At 41.4% G+C, this 18,175-nt stretch overlaps 1 protein-coding gene across 4 annotated transcripts in view; it reads left to right on the top strand.

The window, feature by feature from the left end:
- Positions 1-18,175, top strand: part of LOC112214699 (Kv channel-interacting protein 4) — a 250,084-nt gene that overhangs the window by 226,185 nt on the left and 5,724 nt on the right. For all 4 annotated transcript variants that reach the window (XM_024373652.2, XM_024373651.2, XM_024373650.2 and 1 more), the window contains exons 3-4: positions 11,305-11,374; positions 17,256-17,326. In XM_024373652.2, the coding sequence (XP_024229420.1) occupies positions 11,305-11,374; positions 17,256-17,326 (141 nt within the window). The remainder of the gene's footprint in view (positions 1-11,304; positions 11,375-17,255; positions 17,327-18,175) is intronic.

Here is an 18,175-nt window from a genome sequence, read left to right as displayed (position 1 = left end):
AGAGCGGCCAGAGTTTGGCTTTCTCTCGGATCAGTAGTGCCCAGAACGAGACCTTTGGCCAAGTATTTAGATGTCCGAACAGGGCTTTATTCAGACCGATGTGATCATATGTCCAACACTGCTCGTCTTTATCGTCAGACGCAGTATGAAGGTTGTTTCTCGCATTGCCGACCTCATCCCAGACTCCTGACAATAGCAACCCAATCTCCTCACGTCTGACCAATTCTTCAACACTGTTCAGGAATTCAGAGCCAGGGCATCGGCATGGGGCAGCAGATTGCCATCTCAGATTTTGACTCTTTAAAATACATCAGTGGAGATGCCGCTGTTAAAACTTCTCAGTCAGTAGCTTAATTTTCCACGTACATTTCCTTCCCCGACCTTGACGAGATGAGTCATTGTAAGGAATTTCACGTGCGGCTGGGGTTTGCATTCCACAAATGAGTTATGATTTTCTTCTGATGGATGAGTTAATTTCACAAGTTTATCAAATGAATACAGATACATTGAGTCATCTCATACCCATTCAAACCCATATGTAGAGAAGTGCACTGTCATAGAGTAACAATTTTGTGAGATTTTACTCTATTTTGATATTGATTGACGTAAACACAGACCAATCATATCAGCACACCAACATGTTGACAATATTCATTGGACATTTTTCTATTTGGCTTTAGTAGGTTTCATTCTCCTCACAATTGAGATGAGCTCTCTGGTCTGTCAGTGAGATTTACAGTGAGGGGAAAAAAGTATTTGATCCCCTGCTGATTTTGAATGTTTGCCCACTGACAAATAAATGATCAGTCTATAATTTTAATGGTAGGTTTATTTGAACAGCGAGAGACAAAAATAACAACAAAAAAATACAGAAAAACGCATGTCAAAAATGTTAGAAATTGATTTGCATTTTAATTAGGGAAATAAGTATTTGACCCCTCTGCAAAACATGACTTGGTGGCAAAACCTTTGTTGGCAATCACAGAGGTCAGACATTTCTTGTAGTTGGCCACCAGGTTTGCACACATCTCAGGAGGGATTTTGTCCCACTCCTCTTTGCAGATCTTCTCCAAGTTATTAAGGTTTCGAGGCTGAAGTTTGGCAACTCAAACCTTCAGCTCCCTCCACAGATTTTCTATGGGATTAAGGTCTGGAGACTGGCTAGGCCACTCCAGGACCTTAATGTGCTTCTTCTTGAGCCACTCCTTTGTTGCCATGGCCGTGTGTTTTGGGTCATTGTCATGCTGGAATACCCATCCACGACCCATTTTCAATGCCCTGGCTGAGGGAAGGAGGTTCTCACCCAAGATTTGACGGTACATGGCCCCGTCCATCGTCCCTTTGATGCGGTGAAGTTGTCCTGTCCCCTTAGCAGAAAAACACCTCCAAAGCATAATGTTTCCACTTCCATGTTTGACGGTGGGGATGGTGTTATTGGGGTCATAGGCAGCATTCCTCCTCCTCCAAACACGCCGAGTTGAGTTGATGCCAAAGAGCTCCATTTTGGTCTCATCTGACCACAACACTTTCACCCAGTTGTCCTCTGAATCATTCAGATTTTCATTGGCAAACTTCAGACGGGCATGTATATGTGCTTTCTTGTGCAGGGGGACCTTGTGGGCGCTGCAGGATTTCAGTCCTTCACTGCGTAGTGTGTTACCAATTGTTTTCTTAGTGACTATGGTCCCAGCTGCCTTGAGATCCTTGACAAAATCCTCCCGTGTAGTTCTGGGCTGATTCCTCACTGTTCTCATGATCATTGAAACTCCACGAGGTGAGATCTTGCATGTAGCCCAGGCCGAGGGAGATTGACAGTACTTTTGTGTTTCTTCCATTTGCGAATAATCTCATCAACTGTTGTTACCTTCTCACCAAGCTGCTTGGCGATGGTCTTGTAGACCATTCCAGCCTTGTGTAGGTTTACAATCTTGTCCCTGACATCCTTGGAGAGCTCTTTGGTCTTGGCCATGGTGGAGAGTTTGGAATCTGATTGATTGATTGCTTCTGTGGACAGATGTCTTTTATACAGGTAACAAACTGAGATTAGGAGCACTCCCTTTAAGAGTGTGCTCCTAATCTCAGCTCGTTACCTGTATAAAAGACACCTGGGAGCCAGAAATCTTTCTGATTGAGAGGGGGTCAAATACTTATTTCCCTCATTAAAATGCAAATCAATTTATAACATTTTTTAAATGTGTTTTTCTGGATTTTTTTGTTGTTATTCTGTCTCTCACTGTTCAAATAATTTTGTCAGTGGGCAAACGTACAAAATCAGTAGGGGATTAAATACTTTTTTCCCTCACTGTATGTCACCATGACCGAGATGAACTTGACCTCACCTCACGGAATGTAAGTGGCCGTTTTTGCGGGTTCTCTAGCCCCTGCGTTTTGATGGAATCGATACAGAAAACATTTTAGCTGTCTCTTTCAGCCGGCTTGACTACTTTACCTGTCTTTGCTGGCCTTGATCAAACGGTCTCCTCTAAATCGAGCTCTTAACAACTTTAGGTGCAGTGTGAACTCTATGTTCTCTGTGAAAAGCAAAACATGCAGCAGTCTGTTGCGTGTTGTGTGATCTGAAGTGAAGATGTTATTGTTTGTGTGGTGGCTTTTACATTTTAGTCAATTGGCTTGATTCCAAACTGAAAACATCCCACATTCTCCCTGCTCTTGTCGATTTGTCTTCATCACTCTGGAAGGACCTGATAAATTAAAGCAATATTATTGAATCTCTATACACATTTCTTTCATCTGGTCTCCTCACATGTGCTAAGGCGAGTCACTGCACTGTATAAAGGGCAGCAGTAGGATATTTCTTTGTTTGGGACCCAGCCATTTTTCATTACTTTGCCATTTAATCACTATGTCCAATTAGTGTTGACATCTGTAACCTCCCAACAGTCTCTGGGGTTTCAAGGATAGTGTATGCAAACTGCATTTCCACTCTGCACGGCTCACAACCATATTTTGATTAGCAGACAATAGGGCTGAAATAAGGGAAGCCGTTTAATGTCGCAACGTACTATAACCATTCTGAGCATAATTCCTGTACTCTATATGGCCTCATGCAGCGTGAAAAAGCAGTGTGGGGGGGTTGACAAGAACACAAAACAGTGTTTTAATTAGCACTAGCTTTGCGAAACAACAAAGGCTCCAAATAAATATGGTCTACGTCGAACTTTGTTTCTGTACAGCAGACACCTTGATTGGTTTAGTGATTAGGTTTGAAGTTGATTCAACAGAGTACGCAGGCCATGGAAGAACTGGGACATTTTCAGCTTCCAGGATTTATGTAGAGATCCTTGCGCCATGGGGCAGAGCATGATCATGCTAAAACATGAGGTGATGGCGGCGGATGAATGGCACGACCATGAGCCTCAGGATCTCGTCATAGTATCTCTGTGCATTCAAATTGTCATCGCTAAATGCAATTGTGTACGTTGTCCGTAGCTTATACCTGCCCATTCCATAACCCCACCGCCACCATGGGGCACTCTGTTCACAACGTTGACATCAGCAAACCGTTCCCCCAACAACGCCTTACACGTAGTTGTGAGCCCGGTTGGACATAATGCCAAATTCTCTTAAACGATGTTGGAGGCGGCTTATGGTAGAGAAATTAACATTCAATTATCTGGCAACAGCTCTGGTGGGCATTCCTGCAGTCAGCATGCCAATTGCACGCTCACTTAAAACTTGAAACATCTGTGGCATTGTGTCGTGTGAAAAAAATGCATATTTTAGACTGTCCCTTTATTGTCCCCAGCACAAGATGCATCTGTGTTATGATTGTGCTGTTTAATCAGCTTCTTGATATCTTGGTAAAGGATATCTTGCTGTTTAATCAACATCTTGATATCTTGGCAAAGGAGAAATGCTCACTAACAGGGATGTAAACCAATTTGTGCACACAATTTTAGAGAAATAAGCTTTTTTGTGTGTATGGAAATGTTCAGGTATTTTCAGCTCATGAAACATGGGACCAACTCTTTACATGTTGCGTTTAAATATTTGTTAAGTGTAATAGCTTATAATGAGATTGTCTGACAAACAAATATCTGAGGTATAGTATATTAGAATTACTGCAATATCCATGATTATGCATTTGTAAAATACAATGCCTTCAGAAAGTATTTACACTTTTTCCATATGCGGTTGTTATATGGAAATTATATGGATTAAATGTTGTGTCACTGGCCTACACACAATACCCCATAATGTCAAAGTGGAATTATGTTTCTAGAAATGTTTACAAATTCTTTAAAAAGACAAAGCTGAAATGTCTTGAGTGTCAAACCTAAATAAGTTAAGGAGATATAAATGTGCTTAATGTCACATGATAAGTTGGACTCACTCTGTGTGCAAGAATAGTGTTTAACAGGATTTTTTAAATAACTACAGTGCCTTGCGAAAGTATTCGCCCCCCTTGAACTTTGCGACCTTTTGCCACATTTCAGGCTTCAAACATAAAGATATAAAACTGTATTTTTTTGTGAAGAATCAACAACAAGTGGGACACAATCATGAAGTGGAACGACATTTATTGGATATTTCAAACTTTTTTAACAAATCAAAAACTGAAAAATTGGGCGTGCAAAATTATTCAGCCCCCTTAAGTTAATACTTTGTAACGCCACCTTTTGCTGCGATTACAGCTGTAAGTCGCTTGGGGTATGTCTCTATCAGTTTTGCACATCGAGAGACAGAAATATTTTCCCATTCCTCCTTGCAAAACAGCTCGAGCTCAGTGAGGTTGGATGGAGAGCATTTGTGAACAGCAGTTTTCAGTTCTTTCCACAGATTCTCGATTGGATTCAGGTCTGGACTTTGACTTGGCCATTCTAACACCTGGTTATGTTTATTTTTGAACCATTCCATTGTAGATTTTGCTTTATGTTTTGGATCATTGTCTTGTTGGAAGACAAATCTCCATCCCAGTCTCAGGTCTTTTGCAGACTCCATCAGGTTTTCTTCCAGAATGGTCCTGTATTTGGCTCCATCCATCTTCCCATCAATTTTAACCATCTTCCCTGTCCCTGCTGAAGAAAAGCAGGCCCAAACCATGATGTTGCCACCACCATGTTTGACAGTGGGGATGGTGTGTTCAGGGTGATGAGCTGTGTTGCATTTACGCCAAACATAACATTTTGCATTGTTGCCAAAAAGTTCAATTTTGGTTTCATCTGACCAGAGCACCTTCTTCCACATGTTTGGTGTGTCTCCCAGGTGGCTTGTGGCAAACTTTAAACAACACTTTTTATGGATATCTTTAAGAAATGGCTTTCTTCTTGCCACTCTTCCATAAAGGCCAGATTTGTGCAATATACGACTGATTGTTGTCCTATGGACAGAGTCTCCCACCTCAGCTGTAGATCTCTGCAGTTCATCCAGAGTGATCATGGGCCTCTTGGCGGCATCTCTGATCAGTCTTCTCCTTGTATGAGCTGAAAGTTTAGAGGGACGGCCAGGTCTTGGTAGATTTGCAGTGGTCTGATACTCCTTCTATTTCAATATTATCGCTTGCACAGTGCTCCTTGGGATGTTTAAAGCTTGGGAAATCTTTTTGTATCCAAATCCGGCTTTAAACTTCTTCACAACAGTATCTCGGACCTGCCTGGTGTGTTCCTTGTTCTTCATGATGCTCTCTGCGCTTTTAACGGACCTCTGAGACTATCACAGTGCAGGTGCATTTATACGGAGACTTGATTACACACAGGTGGATTGTATTTATCATCATTAGTCATTTAGGTCAACATTGGATCATTCAGAGATCCTCACTGAACTTCTGGAGAGAGTTTGCTGCACTGAAAGTAAAGGGGCTGAATAATTTTGCACGCCCAATTTTTCAGTTTTTGATTTGTTAAAAAGTTTGAAATATCCAATAAATGTCGTTCCACTTCATGATTGTGTCCCACTTGTTGTTGATTCTTCACAAAAAAATACAGTTTTATATCTTTATGTTTGAAGCCTGAAATGTGGCAAAAGGTCGCAAAGTTCAAGGGGGCCGAATACTTTCGCAAGGCACTGTACCTCATCTATGTACCCCACACATACAATTATCTGTAAAGTCCCTCAGTCAACCACAAAGATCATGGAGGTTTTCCAAAAATGTTAAATTAGATTTTTTTTTATTTCACCTTTATTTAACCAGGTAGGCCAGTTGAGAACAAGTTCTCATTAACAACTGCGACCTGGCCAAGATGAAGCAAAGCAGTGCGACACAAACAACAACACAGAGTTACATTAGGAATAAACAAACGTAGAGTCAATAAAAAAATAGAAAAAGTCCTTATACAGTGTGGGCAAATGACGTGAGAATGTAAGGCAATAAATAGGCCATAGAGACAAAGTAAGTGCAATTTAGCAAATTAACACTGGAGTGTAGATGTGCAGATGATGATGTGCAAGTAGAAATACTGGTGTGCAAAAAAGTAACTAACAACAATATGGGGATGAGGTCGGTAGATTGGATGGGCTGTGTACAGCTGCAGTGATCGGTAAGCTGCTCAGATAGAGGATGCTTAAAGTTAGTGAGGGAGATAGAAGTCTCCAACTTCAGCGATTTTTGCAATTCGTTCCAGTCATTGGCAGCAGAGAACTGGAAGGAAAGGCGGCCAAAGGAGGTGTTGGCTTTGGGGATGACCAGTGAGATATACCTGCTGGAGCGTGTGCTACGCAAAGAAGAGCAGCTATTGGTAGATGGGTAAAAAAGCATGGTGGTGGCTGCCTCATGTTATGTGTATGCATGTCATCGACAGGGACTAGGGAGTATTTTAGGATAAAAAGAGAAGGAGTAGAGCTAACCACAGGCAAAATCCTAGAGGAAAACCTGGTTCAGTCTGCTTTCCAACAGACACTGGGAGACACATTTTCCTTTCAGCAGGACAATAACCTAAAGCACAAGGCCAAATATACACTGGAGTTACACTACAGTTTTGACGTAAATCGGCTTTAATCTATGGCAAGACTTGAAAATGGCTGTCTGGAAATAATCAACAACCAACTTGACACAGCTTGAAGAATTTTTAAAAGAATAATGTGGAAATATTGTTCAATCCAGGTGTTCAAAGCTCTTAGAGACTTACCCAGATAGACTCACAGCTGTAATCGCTGCCAAAGGTGATACTAACATGTATTGACTCAGGGGTGTGAATACTTATGTCAATTATTATTTCTCTATTTCATTTTCAATAAATTTGCAAAAAATATCTAAAAACATGTTTTTACTTCGTCATTATGGGGTATTGTGTGACGATGGGTGAGAAAAAAATACTATTTAATCCATTTTGAATTCAGGCTGTATCACAATAAAATGTGTAATAAGTCAAGGGGTATGAATACTTTCTGAAGGCACTGTATATGTGATAATTATTACTTTGACACCCTCAACATGTAACCTACAATTCCAAACACAGGACTTTTAAAGCCAGGACTAGATCAAGCTTATATAGACAGCATAAGCGGTGTACTGTATACCCAGTATTGCTGAGTAAGACAATCCTCAGAGGGGTAAGATGTTAACACCACAACACCCTTCATAGCTCCCTTACACTTAACTTTTGACGGAATCAGGTCACAAAGCAGCGAAAAGAAAAACTGGACACAAACTTAATTCAAACTTTGTGTTCTCACCTGCTTTCCAGGAAAATCGAGGGTCTTCTTGACCTACAGGATACTCACAGGATATTAAAAGGGGTTAATGAAACAACAAAGAACAAGCAACTCCCCTGCTTTTCCCTCGTTCCCCCAAAACCATGAGCCATCTGGGGTCCCAAACACATGGGTCCCAGGGTACTTTACTACCCTACCCACCCAGGGTAAACTGTTCCTCCATCTCTCTTCTGCAGACTTGGTCATATCAGAGACCATTTGAGACAATTGAGTAGAGATTGAGGTGTAAAGTTACAGTATGCCTGGAGCGCACTCACTGGTAACTTTGGTGCAAACTTTTACAACTCAAACCTCTCTTGATCTTGCGCCTGTTGTGCAAGGTTCTGAGGAGTTTTAGATGTTATTTGAGGAAAATTCTTGCCTGAAACTTGAATACTCGTGGTAGGCTTTAGCTCAGTGGGGAAACGCATTGACACTCGTACACACAAACTGCGTGCTGATCAAATGCCTGCTGGTGTTAATGTGATTTGCTACTTGACAAGGCATGCAGCCCTGCCCTTGAAAAGTCTAAGGGTGCCACCTACCAGCTGTGTTTATGTAGTTGGTCCTGACCCACAAACATTGAAACAACAGCTGTGGCCCACACAATTATCACCCTTCACTCTCTCCATTAGAGTTGGATACAGTTTTGCATGCATGTACAAGTTCTATAAATGTTGTCAATATTTGTGTCGACTATCATTAAGTGACCTTTTGTGGCCAATTAGCATTTTGTTTGTGCTAAGTCAATTGTGTTCGTGTCAAGTTCATTCAGTTTGCAACGCGATCGTTTAAGTTAATTTTGTTTCTATCCAATTTTTCCATTGTTGTTTTGGGGTATTGCGCCGCAGGGCCACCGTAGCAATGACAGGTGTTGCCTTAGTAAATGAATACTCATTCATAACCATACGATACCAACCTGGAAAGCTACTACAACCACTACTTTATGTGGTCTTTACACTGTTCAACTTGATGGATTATTTCAACATTGCTCAGTCCCGTGTTTCATTTATTTAGTGGCCTTCCCTTTTTTGCTCATTATTATTTCACAATGGTCATCTCTTTCCAAACATTGGGAGATGTATGGTATTATATACAGTAGACAGCTTGGGGTTGCATGAGTTGTGAGGTGGTGGTTTGTTACTACGCCGATAAATAACAATATTCATCCGGACCTTTGCTAACTAGGAAAATGACTGGACCTTCTCAAATAGTACTTTAGTAACCCTGCTAGAGGCTATATAAGGCACCATCCCCACATGCCTGACATTAATCTTGCACCTTTTACGGAGACGAAAGCTTTGTTACAGTGTGAGCTGTGAATGTTTTCGAAAGCACATAGCTTAAGGGTTATCATTGTTATCAGCAGCCCAACAGTGGGTTGGTGAGACCTTAATGAGTGGCAGGTAGCCTAGTGGTTAAGAGCGTTGGGCCAGTAACAGAAAGGTTGCTGGTTTGAATCCCCAAGCCAACTAAGGGAAAAATCTGCCAATGTGCCCTTGAGCAAGACAGGTAACCCTAATATCTCCTGTAAGTTGCTGTGGTCTAAGAGCGTCTGCTAAATGACTACAATGTCAATGTAAATATGGTGTCTTGATCCATTCATGTCCTTCTGATTTACTAAATGACACACAAGTAATGATGTTTGTATGTGCATGCACTGCAGGATTTATATTCTCGTTCTGTCTTGTACAGAGGCAAGATTTTAAAAAAGGAAGTGTATGCTACTGTTCATTGTTTAACAACAAATTATTCATGTCAATGATTGATCTTTTTAGACTGTGTCCTTGGTGGATTTCTAAAGCAAAATGGATTTGTTTTCAGTATTCTACTCTGTAAGAAAAGTTAGCTCTATTACCTTAACGCTAGCTCCAGAAGCCTACATGATAGGCTAATACAATTCTTATTGGCTTCAATATCAAACATAGATTTCCATTTAGCAGACAAGGGCAGATAGTGTATAGCTCTTTGACTTGAGGCCTCATTTTTCTCTCAAAGGACACCATTTTAAAAGCTCTCTGTATTTTCCTGTTTCCCTTTTGGGTATAATGGTCGGTACACTTTTCCCCACGCTCACTCGAGGGCGTGGGCAGCAGGTAGCCTAGCGGTTAAGAGTGTTAGGCCAGTTGACTAGGTGAAAAATGTGTTGATGTGCCCTTGAACAAGTCACTTAAACCCTAGTTGCTCCGGTACATTGCTCTGGATAAGAGCAACTACTAAAAATGAAAGGTTGATAATGGCCAGCCAAATGCATCTGAAATGCAAGCCATATTGTAGTTCTATGCAATTATGTGAAAAACGCTTCCCACTGATTGCCAGTGTATTTGCAGGAAACACATTTCATAAACTCGTATTGTTTTTTTGGTTTCATTTGACTTTTGGCCCTCTTTCAGTACTGTGTGCGAGGGCTATGAAAGTGTATGGTTTATCTGGTTGAAGCTTTTCCTAGTTTCATATAGGGAAGGATTAGAAAACACAGCCCAATAAGGCACAGTAACAGCATAATGTTCTTACCTTCACATAACTTATGTATATATTTTAATTTTCACTTTCAAGCCTAACCCCCCCCAGCTACAGTATCCTGGCAACCCGGGTTCCATTTACTGTAAATCAAGGAAACCATTGTCCAAATGCATGAATTGTGTTTAAAGAGAACGTCACCCAATGTGTTTATGTGCATTCACCTCACCTTGATATGGTCTCTCTTATGAAATCCTGCAACCCCGTATTGCCTTGTATGAGGGTCGATTCTTGTATTGAAAATGTGGGTAGTCAATTCCCTCATACCTTTGGGTTGAGAGATTGTCAGCACGGGTGAAATATTTTCCCCTGTGGCGAAAAATGCACTCCCAAAATTGAATAGCCGGGCCGTGTGAATGCTGGCTGGTAATAAGTCGATAATGAAAACAAGGCTTACCCGCCTCCAACACATCTCAATGCTGAGGTTTATGCGCTAACAACACTCTTCTCTGGATGTTTCTTTTTCTGAAAAGACTGGCTTTTGAAGAGTTGCATAAGAGTACTCATATAAATGTCTCTTAAGTTTACTGAATGGGGCCAGACGTCTACAGCTTGGTAGCTTTAAAAAGGCCTTGGATGAGATTGGTCGGAGCTTGGCTTGCATTTTCCTTTATTCTTGGATTTGGACAACATTGAATGGGCCATTTACTTTTTTACTCCAAAGCACTGAATGAAATCAGAGCCTTTTATGTATAGTTTCTCCCCATATACAGTGAATCAACTGTATCGTGCCAATGAAAGGCTACGGCGGTCCTTTTCACATCAGTAGAAAGGATTGCTTTTATCACGTCTTGCAGCATAGGGTTGGCCATGTCAGAGATTTTTTAGAGGCAAACTGGGAATACCTTGTTGGCCTGGAGAAAAGACCCTCTGTTCAAATCAACTAGCATTTTGAAAACATGTTTTAATTGAGAAACCTTTAAAGCTACAGTCCTTAGTTGCTACATCCATTTTTGGACATATAAATGAATGATAGATACCCATTGATTCTTGAAGAATATAACTTAGAAATGCCTCATGATATATGCCCCAAAATATAATCTTGTTTTAAATGTGAACACACTGTATACCCTCAAAACATTAAGATTTCTAATGAATTATGGAATGATATTTCCTTTTTCCTTTTCTTTGCAGGAATGCCCTAGCGGCGTGGTCAATGAAGACACCTTCAAAGTCATCTACTCCCAGTTCTTCCCACAGGGAGGTATGTTGACACATCTGGTGAGAATTGTTCTGCTTGACAAATGGCTCCCACCATCCATACTGCTTTAGGGCTGAAATCTTTAACCCTGGGTTGTGTTCAATATGCACAAAATGGGAGAAAAAAGGCTTTGAAACAGAGAATGTACTACTTAAACTTCTCCACAAAGTTTGGTTGTTTTCCGTTTCAAAACACTTTCTGTTTTTTACCTATTGAACACAACCCTGGTTGGGGAAGCTTCTAGATCAGCTGGAGGTTCTTGTTACTTTTTAACTTTTTTACTGCATTCTGTAATCAACTTGATTAATTATCTCGAGCAAAGTCTCCATTTTAGGCATAGGAGGCAGACAAAAAAGGTCATGAGAAGGAATAGAAGAATATCGCATTACAAAATGGAAATCAAATAAAATCTCATTTTATTTGTCACTAAGTGTAGAACTTAGTGAAATGCTTACTTACAAGCCAACAATGCAGTTAAGAAAAATAAATGCTTAGTAAAAAATAGATAAATAACAAATCATTAAAGAGCAGCAGTAAAATAACAGTAGCAAAGCTACATACAGGGGGTACCGGTACAGAGTCAATGAGCGGGGGCACCGGTTAGTCGAGGTAATTGAGGTAATATGTAGGTAGAGTAAAAGTGACTATGCAAAGATAATAAACAGAGAGTAGCAGCAGCGTAAAAGAGGGGGGGACAATGTAAATTAGTCTGGGTAGCCATTTGATTAGCTATTCAGGAGTCTTATGGCTTGGGGGGGTAGAAGCTGGAAGCCTTTTGGACCTAGACTTGGTGCTCCGGTACCGCTTGCCATGCGGTAGCAGAGGAACAGTCTATGACTAGGGTGGCTGGAGTCTTTGACAATTTTTAGGGCCTTCCTCTGACACGGGAAGCTTGGCCCCAGTGATGTACTAGGCCGTATGCACTACCCTCAGTAGAGGCTTGCGGTCGGAGGCCGAGCAGTTGCCTTACCAGGCAGTGATGCAACCAGTGTTGCTCTTGATGGTGCAGCTGTAGAACTTTTTGAGGATCTGAGGACCCATGCCAAATCTTTTCAGTCTCCTGAGGGGGAATAGGCATGTGTTTGAACCATGATATTTTGATGGTGATGTGGACACCAAGGAACTTGAAGCTCTAAATCTGCTCCACTACAGCCCTGTCGATGAGAATGGGGGTGTGCTCGGTCCTCCTTTTCCTGTAGTCCACAATCATCTCTTGTTTTGATCACATTGAAGGAGAGGTTGTTGTCCTGGCACCACACGGTCAGGTCCCTCGTCCCTATAGGCTGTCTCATCGTTGTTGCTGATCAGCCCTACCACAGGTGTCTCGTCTGCAAACTTAATGATGGTGTTGGAGTCGTGCCTGGCCCTGCAGTCATGAGTGAACAGGGAGTACAGGAGGGGACTGAGCACGCACCCCTGGGGGGCCCCCATGTTGAGGATCAGTGTGGCAGATATGTTGTTACCTACCCTTACCACCTGGGGGCGGCATGTCAGGAAGTCCAGGATCCAGTTGCAGAGGGAGGTGTTTAGTCCCAGGGTCCTTACATTAGTGATGAGCTTTGAGGGCACTATGGTGTTGAACGCTGAGCTGTAGTCAATGAATAGCATCCTCACATAAGTGATCCTTTTGTCCAGGTGGGAAAGGGAAGTGTGGAGTGCAATAGCGATTGCATCATCTGTGGATCTGTTGGGGCGGTATGCAAATTGGAGTGGGTCTGGGGTTTCTGGGATAATGGTGTTGATGTGAGCCATGACCAGCTTTTCAAAGCACTTCATTGCTACAGACGTGAGTGCTATGGGTCTGTTACCATTTAGGCAGGTTACCTTAGTGTTCTTGTGCACAGGGACTATGGTTGTCTGCTTGAAACATGTTGGTATTGCAGACTCAGTCAGGGACAGGTTGAAAATACACTTGCCAGTTGGTCAGCACATGCTCGGAGTACACGTCCTGGTAATCTGTCTGGCCCTGATAGGTCTTACTCACATCGGCTACGGAGAGCGTGATCACACAGTTGTCTGGGACAGTTGATGCTCTCATGCCTGCTTCAGTGTTGTTTGCCTCGAAGCGACCATAGAAGTAATTTAGCTTGTCTGGTATGCTGGTGTCACTGGGCAGCTCACGGCTATGCTTCCCTTTGTAATCTGTAATAGTTGGCAGGCCCTGCCACATCCGACGAGCGTCAGAGCCGGTGTAATACGATTCAATCTTAGTCCTGTATTGACGCTTTGCCTGTTTGATGGTTGGTCAGACGGCATTGCGGGATTTCTTATAAGCACCTGGGTTAGAGTCTCGGTCCTTGAAAGTGGCAGTGCTACCCTTTAGCTCAGGTCGGATATTGCCTGTAATCCATGGCTTCTGGTTGGGGTATGTACGTACAGTCACGTATAGGAATCAGGACGATATAGGGTCAGATTTGCCAAATGGAGGGTGAGGGAGAGCTTTGTACGTGTCTCTGTGTTTGGAGTACAGGTGTTATAGAGTTTTTTTCCCCTCTGGTTGCACATTTAATTAGCCGGTAGTAATTAGTTTAAATAGATTTAAGTTTCCCTGCATTAAAGTCCCCTGCCACTAGGAGTGCTGCCTCTGGATGGGCGTTTTCCTGTTTGCTTATGGCCTTATACAGCTCATTGAGTGTGGACTTAGTGCCAGCTTCAGTTTGTGGTGGTAAATAGACAGCTATGGAAAATATAGATGAAATCTCTCTTGGTATTAGTGTTGTCTACAGCTTATCATGAGATACTCTACCTCAGGCCAGAAAATCCTCAAGACTTCCTTACTATTAGATTTCATGCACCAGCTGTTGTTTACAAATATACACAGACTGCCACACCTCGTCTTACCGGAGGCGGCTGTTCTACCTTGCCGATGCAGCGTAAACCCCGCCAGCTGTACGTTACGACTCGGTGAAACATAAGATATTAGTTATTAATGTCTCGTTGTTAGGATATTCGTGATCGTGGCTCATCTATTTTGTTATCCAATGATTGTATGTTGGCTAATAGGACTGATGGTAGAGGCAGATTACTCACTCGCCGTCGGATCCTTACAAGGCACCCCGACCTACGTCCCCGATATCTCCGTCTCTTTCTCATGCGAATCACAGGGATTTGGGCCTTGTCTGGTGTCTGAAGTAAATCGCATCCGCTTCGTTAAAGAAAAAATATATTTCCAGTGAGTAATCGCTGTACCGATATCTATAAGCTCTTTTTGGTTATAAGAGATGGTGGCAGAAACATTATATACAAAATAAGTTGCAAATAACGCAAAAAAAAACAAAAAAACAATCGCACAATTGGTGAGGAAACCGTAAAATGGCGGCCATCTCCTCCGGCACCATTATATCTGAAGAACGTTTCATGTTTTTCTTTCGTTTTTGCTGTTTTATCCGGGTCGTTCTTAAATTACGGTGGCGTTTGGGCAAGACATTGTGGAAAATTCACTTAATATTTCTAGATGGTTTATTTATTTAAAATATATTTGGGTCCTTCTTCCCATTCTAAATCAACTAATATGTTAGCTTAATGACTTTAAATTATGTTTATCATTATGATAACATTGTACCAGTAGGAGTAGTAACACCAATGATGGTAACACCAATGAGACATTTTTGGTAAACAAGGAATTTCTGAAATGGAGGCCACAAATTCCCAAATCTATGGTCATCAAACCTTTAAAAATAATTTACTAAAGAGATATGATTAATAATTTTGCTCACAATGTTATTTCCCTTGATTTAAGTTGAGTAACACCAAGTAACACTGGATTTAGACACCAAATTATCAATAATAATAGATATATATCGCTAAATCCCCAAAAACACATCACCAGTGGGACAAGCCAATTTGCTAGCCCCCAGTAGTTTCTACAATGTATACAAATATATATTTTGCAGTATAAAGGACTTGCATATGTTTTCTTATTAAATAACAGTTAAATAAATGACAACATACATTTTCCATTGTAAGTGTTTTTTCATTGCGTCAAAGTCAAGGGACAGCATTTACCAATGCAATTCAAGAATGACCCATCCCTTACTGACTAGGAATAGGGGGTGGGGAATGCTTAGTCCATTTTATAATGAGGTTTTCCTTTGGCCGGACCAAATGTGCTTTTGCTTTTGATTATCCAGTGGAATTGGTTCATTGGAATTGGTCTACCTGGAAAAAGAGGGGTTTGGGTTCTTGGAAATAAGCGCCTGGACTTTCTATGGCATATCGATATTCAGTTCATTTAGAGTTCACACTGCCCTGAGGTAATATTTTTCTACTCTGAAGTTCTCCCCCAGATTCTAATTCACACATGATGTTTTTAAAAAGCCCCCTCTAAGACACTTTATCAAATAAGACAAATGACGAACAACACTGGCGAATGTGTCCCGCAAATCACTTTTATATGATGTCTCCATAACCATATAAATATATGGCTCTGGTTGCGCTTCATTCCAGCAAGAGAGACAAAACTCTGTGTGAACTCTGAGGATATGGCTAGATCTGTCGACCTCTGTAAAACACATATCTTCATTTATTTTACAATAAAATAGTACAAGAGCCAATAGTACGTTAGAAACCTAATCAAAATAGCGTTTCTATACAACCTGTATGTACATAACAGTAGTGTGTGGCTGACAAACTCACACAAAGATAAATTCTCCTCAACAGTATCTCTTTGCTGTATTCTTTGACAGTCTCTCTGGTCATGGTTTTTAAAAGTTATGAAATCTCATGTAGTCTAGAATCAAACTTTGCTGTGGCCGGGGATGTGGAAGATGTAGGCACGGAGAGCATTAGGCCCACTCGATTTAGCCACAGATCTCCCGGTCTGCTGGGCAGGTAGAGTTTGTCTCTTCAGACAAACTAAAATGGCACCGGGCTTCTGAATCAAGTGCACCTACCGGCAATAGTGCAACACAAACAAATAAAAAAAGGAGCGCAAGCCTTTATGGTTGGCTTTTCTACAGACATTTTTGGTGATCGACTAGGAATGCCTTGAAGATTGACCAGTGGATCGCGATCGACTGGTTGGTGACCACTGATGTCATAGATGTTAAAGTATGTCTCTTATTATAAACCGGGTGGTTCGAGCCCTGAATGCTGATTGGCTGACAGCCGTGGTATATCAGACCACAGGTATGACGAAACATTTATTTTTACTGCTCTACTTACTTTGGTCCCCGTTTATAATAGCAATAAGGCACCTCGGGTTTGTGGTATACGGCCAATATACCACGGCTAAGGGATGTGTCCGGGCACTCCACTTTGCGTTGTGCTTAAGAACAGCCCCTAGCCGTGGTGTATTGGCCATACTCCAGACCCCCTCTGGCCTTATTGCTTAATTGACCAATGTAAAAGGATGGATTTCCTGTTAAGAAGCTATGTAACATTGTGATGTCGTTGTATAGCTTGTTTTTTTTGTGCTCCCTTTGTTTCTATGACACTAGCTGGAGCCCTTTCTGATAGTGTCCCTGGGTCCCTTGTGTTTGGTGGACTAACATCTGTATTATACAGCTCAACAAAAGAAACTCAAGACTGACACTTCCATCTTTACAACAAGCGGACAAGTACACGCACACACACGCGCTTCTGTTTATGCTGTCTGAAGATATTTGAGGATTACCTCTGTTCCAACCGCAACATGTGTGAAGACGAGTCTTTGTTATTCTTGCAGTGAGAATGAAAGGGAGCGATAACACATCTCACTTAAAGGCCTGCAACTGTGAAAGCAAGAAAGAAAAATGAATCCAAACTCTTTCTACTCTGTTTTCTGTGTAATTGGGATGGATTTTATGTCTAGTTGGAACCACTGTGGGCCTGTATCGTCGGTCTAAATTGAGGCTGTGACTGGTCACCACTATGTTTGACTGAGGCTGTGTGTCTCTCATTTCAGACGCGTCGATGTATGCACATTTTCTGTTCAACGCGTTTGACACGGATAAAGATGGATCTGTGAGTTTTGAGGTAAGCTTGTGTATCCTTCTTCAGATCCTATTCCTTTGACTGACACCCAGTGACGGAATGGGAATTAAATTAGGCTCATTTGAGCCATGCCGGCTGCACCACCCCCCCACACACACAGTTTTTAAAACACAATTATTATTTTTTTCATTAGATTAACAAAACAATTGGATGTTCTGAGTCCATGTTAATGCAAAAATCACATCAAAAACAATATTTTAGGGTGATTCTTGAGTGTCATTTTAATTGTGCACCTACCGAGAGAGGACTGTGTTTGTCTAGCGATGTTTCTGGTCGTCACTATCTGGGCAAGTGGCAAAGTTATAAACCCTGCCTATTTCTACAATTTATCTTCTTAAAATCAGATTTTAAACCTAACCCTAACCACACTGCTAACCTTATGCTTAATCCTAACCTGAAATTAAAACCAAAAAGAAAATGTGTTTTTTTATTATTTTGGACAATATAGCCAATTTAGACTTTGCCGCTTACCCATCTACTGGGAACCAATGTCGTCGTAGGCTACTACGATGGCAGAGTTTGCCAACCAAATCCTCACCCGATTCATACAAATAATAATCATGATATCATTCTGCCAGGTAGGTGTACTTATTAGTACTTAACATTTAATTCAAAATGTTTTTGGGAAAGCATTTCAATCTACTCATAAGACAGTTGCAGTATCATAAGAAGGCCTAGCCGATCACTAACTGACTACACCGTAGATAAACCTGCATGCATGCACACACACACACACACGAAGACTGATGTTGCAATATTTTTATGGCATATGAGAAACTTGTGCAAATGAATGAATTGTAATATGTTCAATAGGCTTACAGTAGCTAATTA

The sequence above is a fragment of the Oncorhynchus tshawytscha genome, linkage group LG15 (genome assembly GCF_018296145.1).
Source record: "Oncorhynchus tshawytscha isolate Ot180627B linkage group LG15, Otsh_v2.0, whole genome shotgun sequence".
Taxonomy (NCBI): Eukaryota; Metazoa; Chordata; class Actinopteri; order Salmoniformes; family Salmonidae; genus Oncorhynchus; species Oncorhynchus tshawytscha.
Note: the sequence above shows the minus strand (reverse complement) of the source record. Positions and strands in the feature narration are given on the sequence as shown.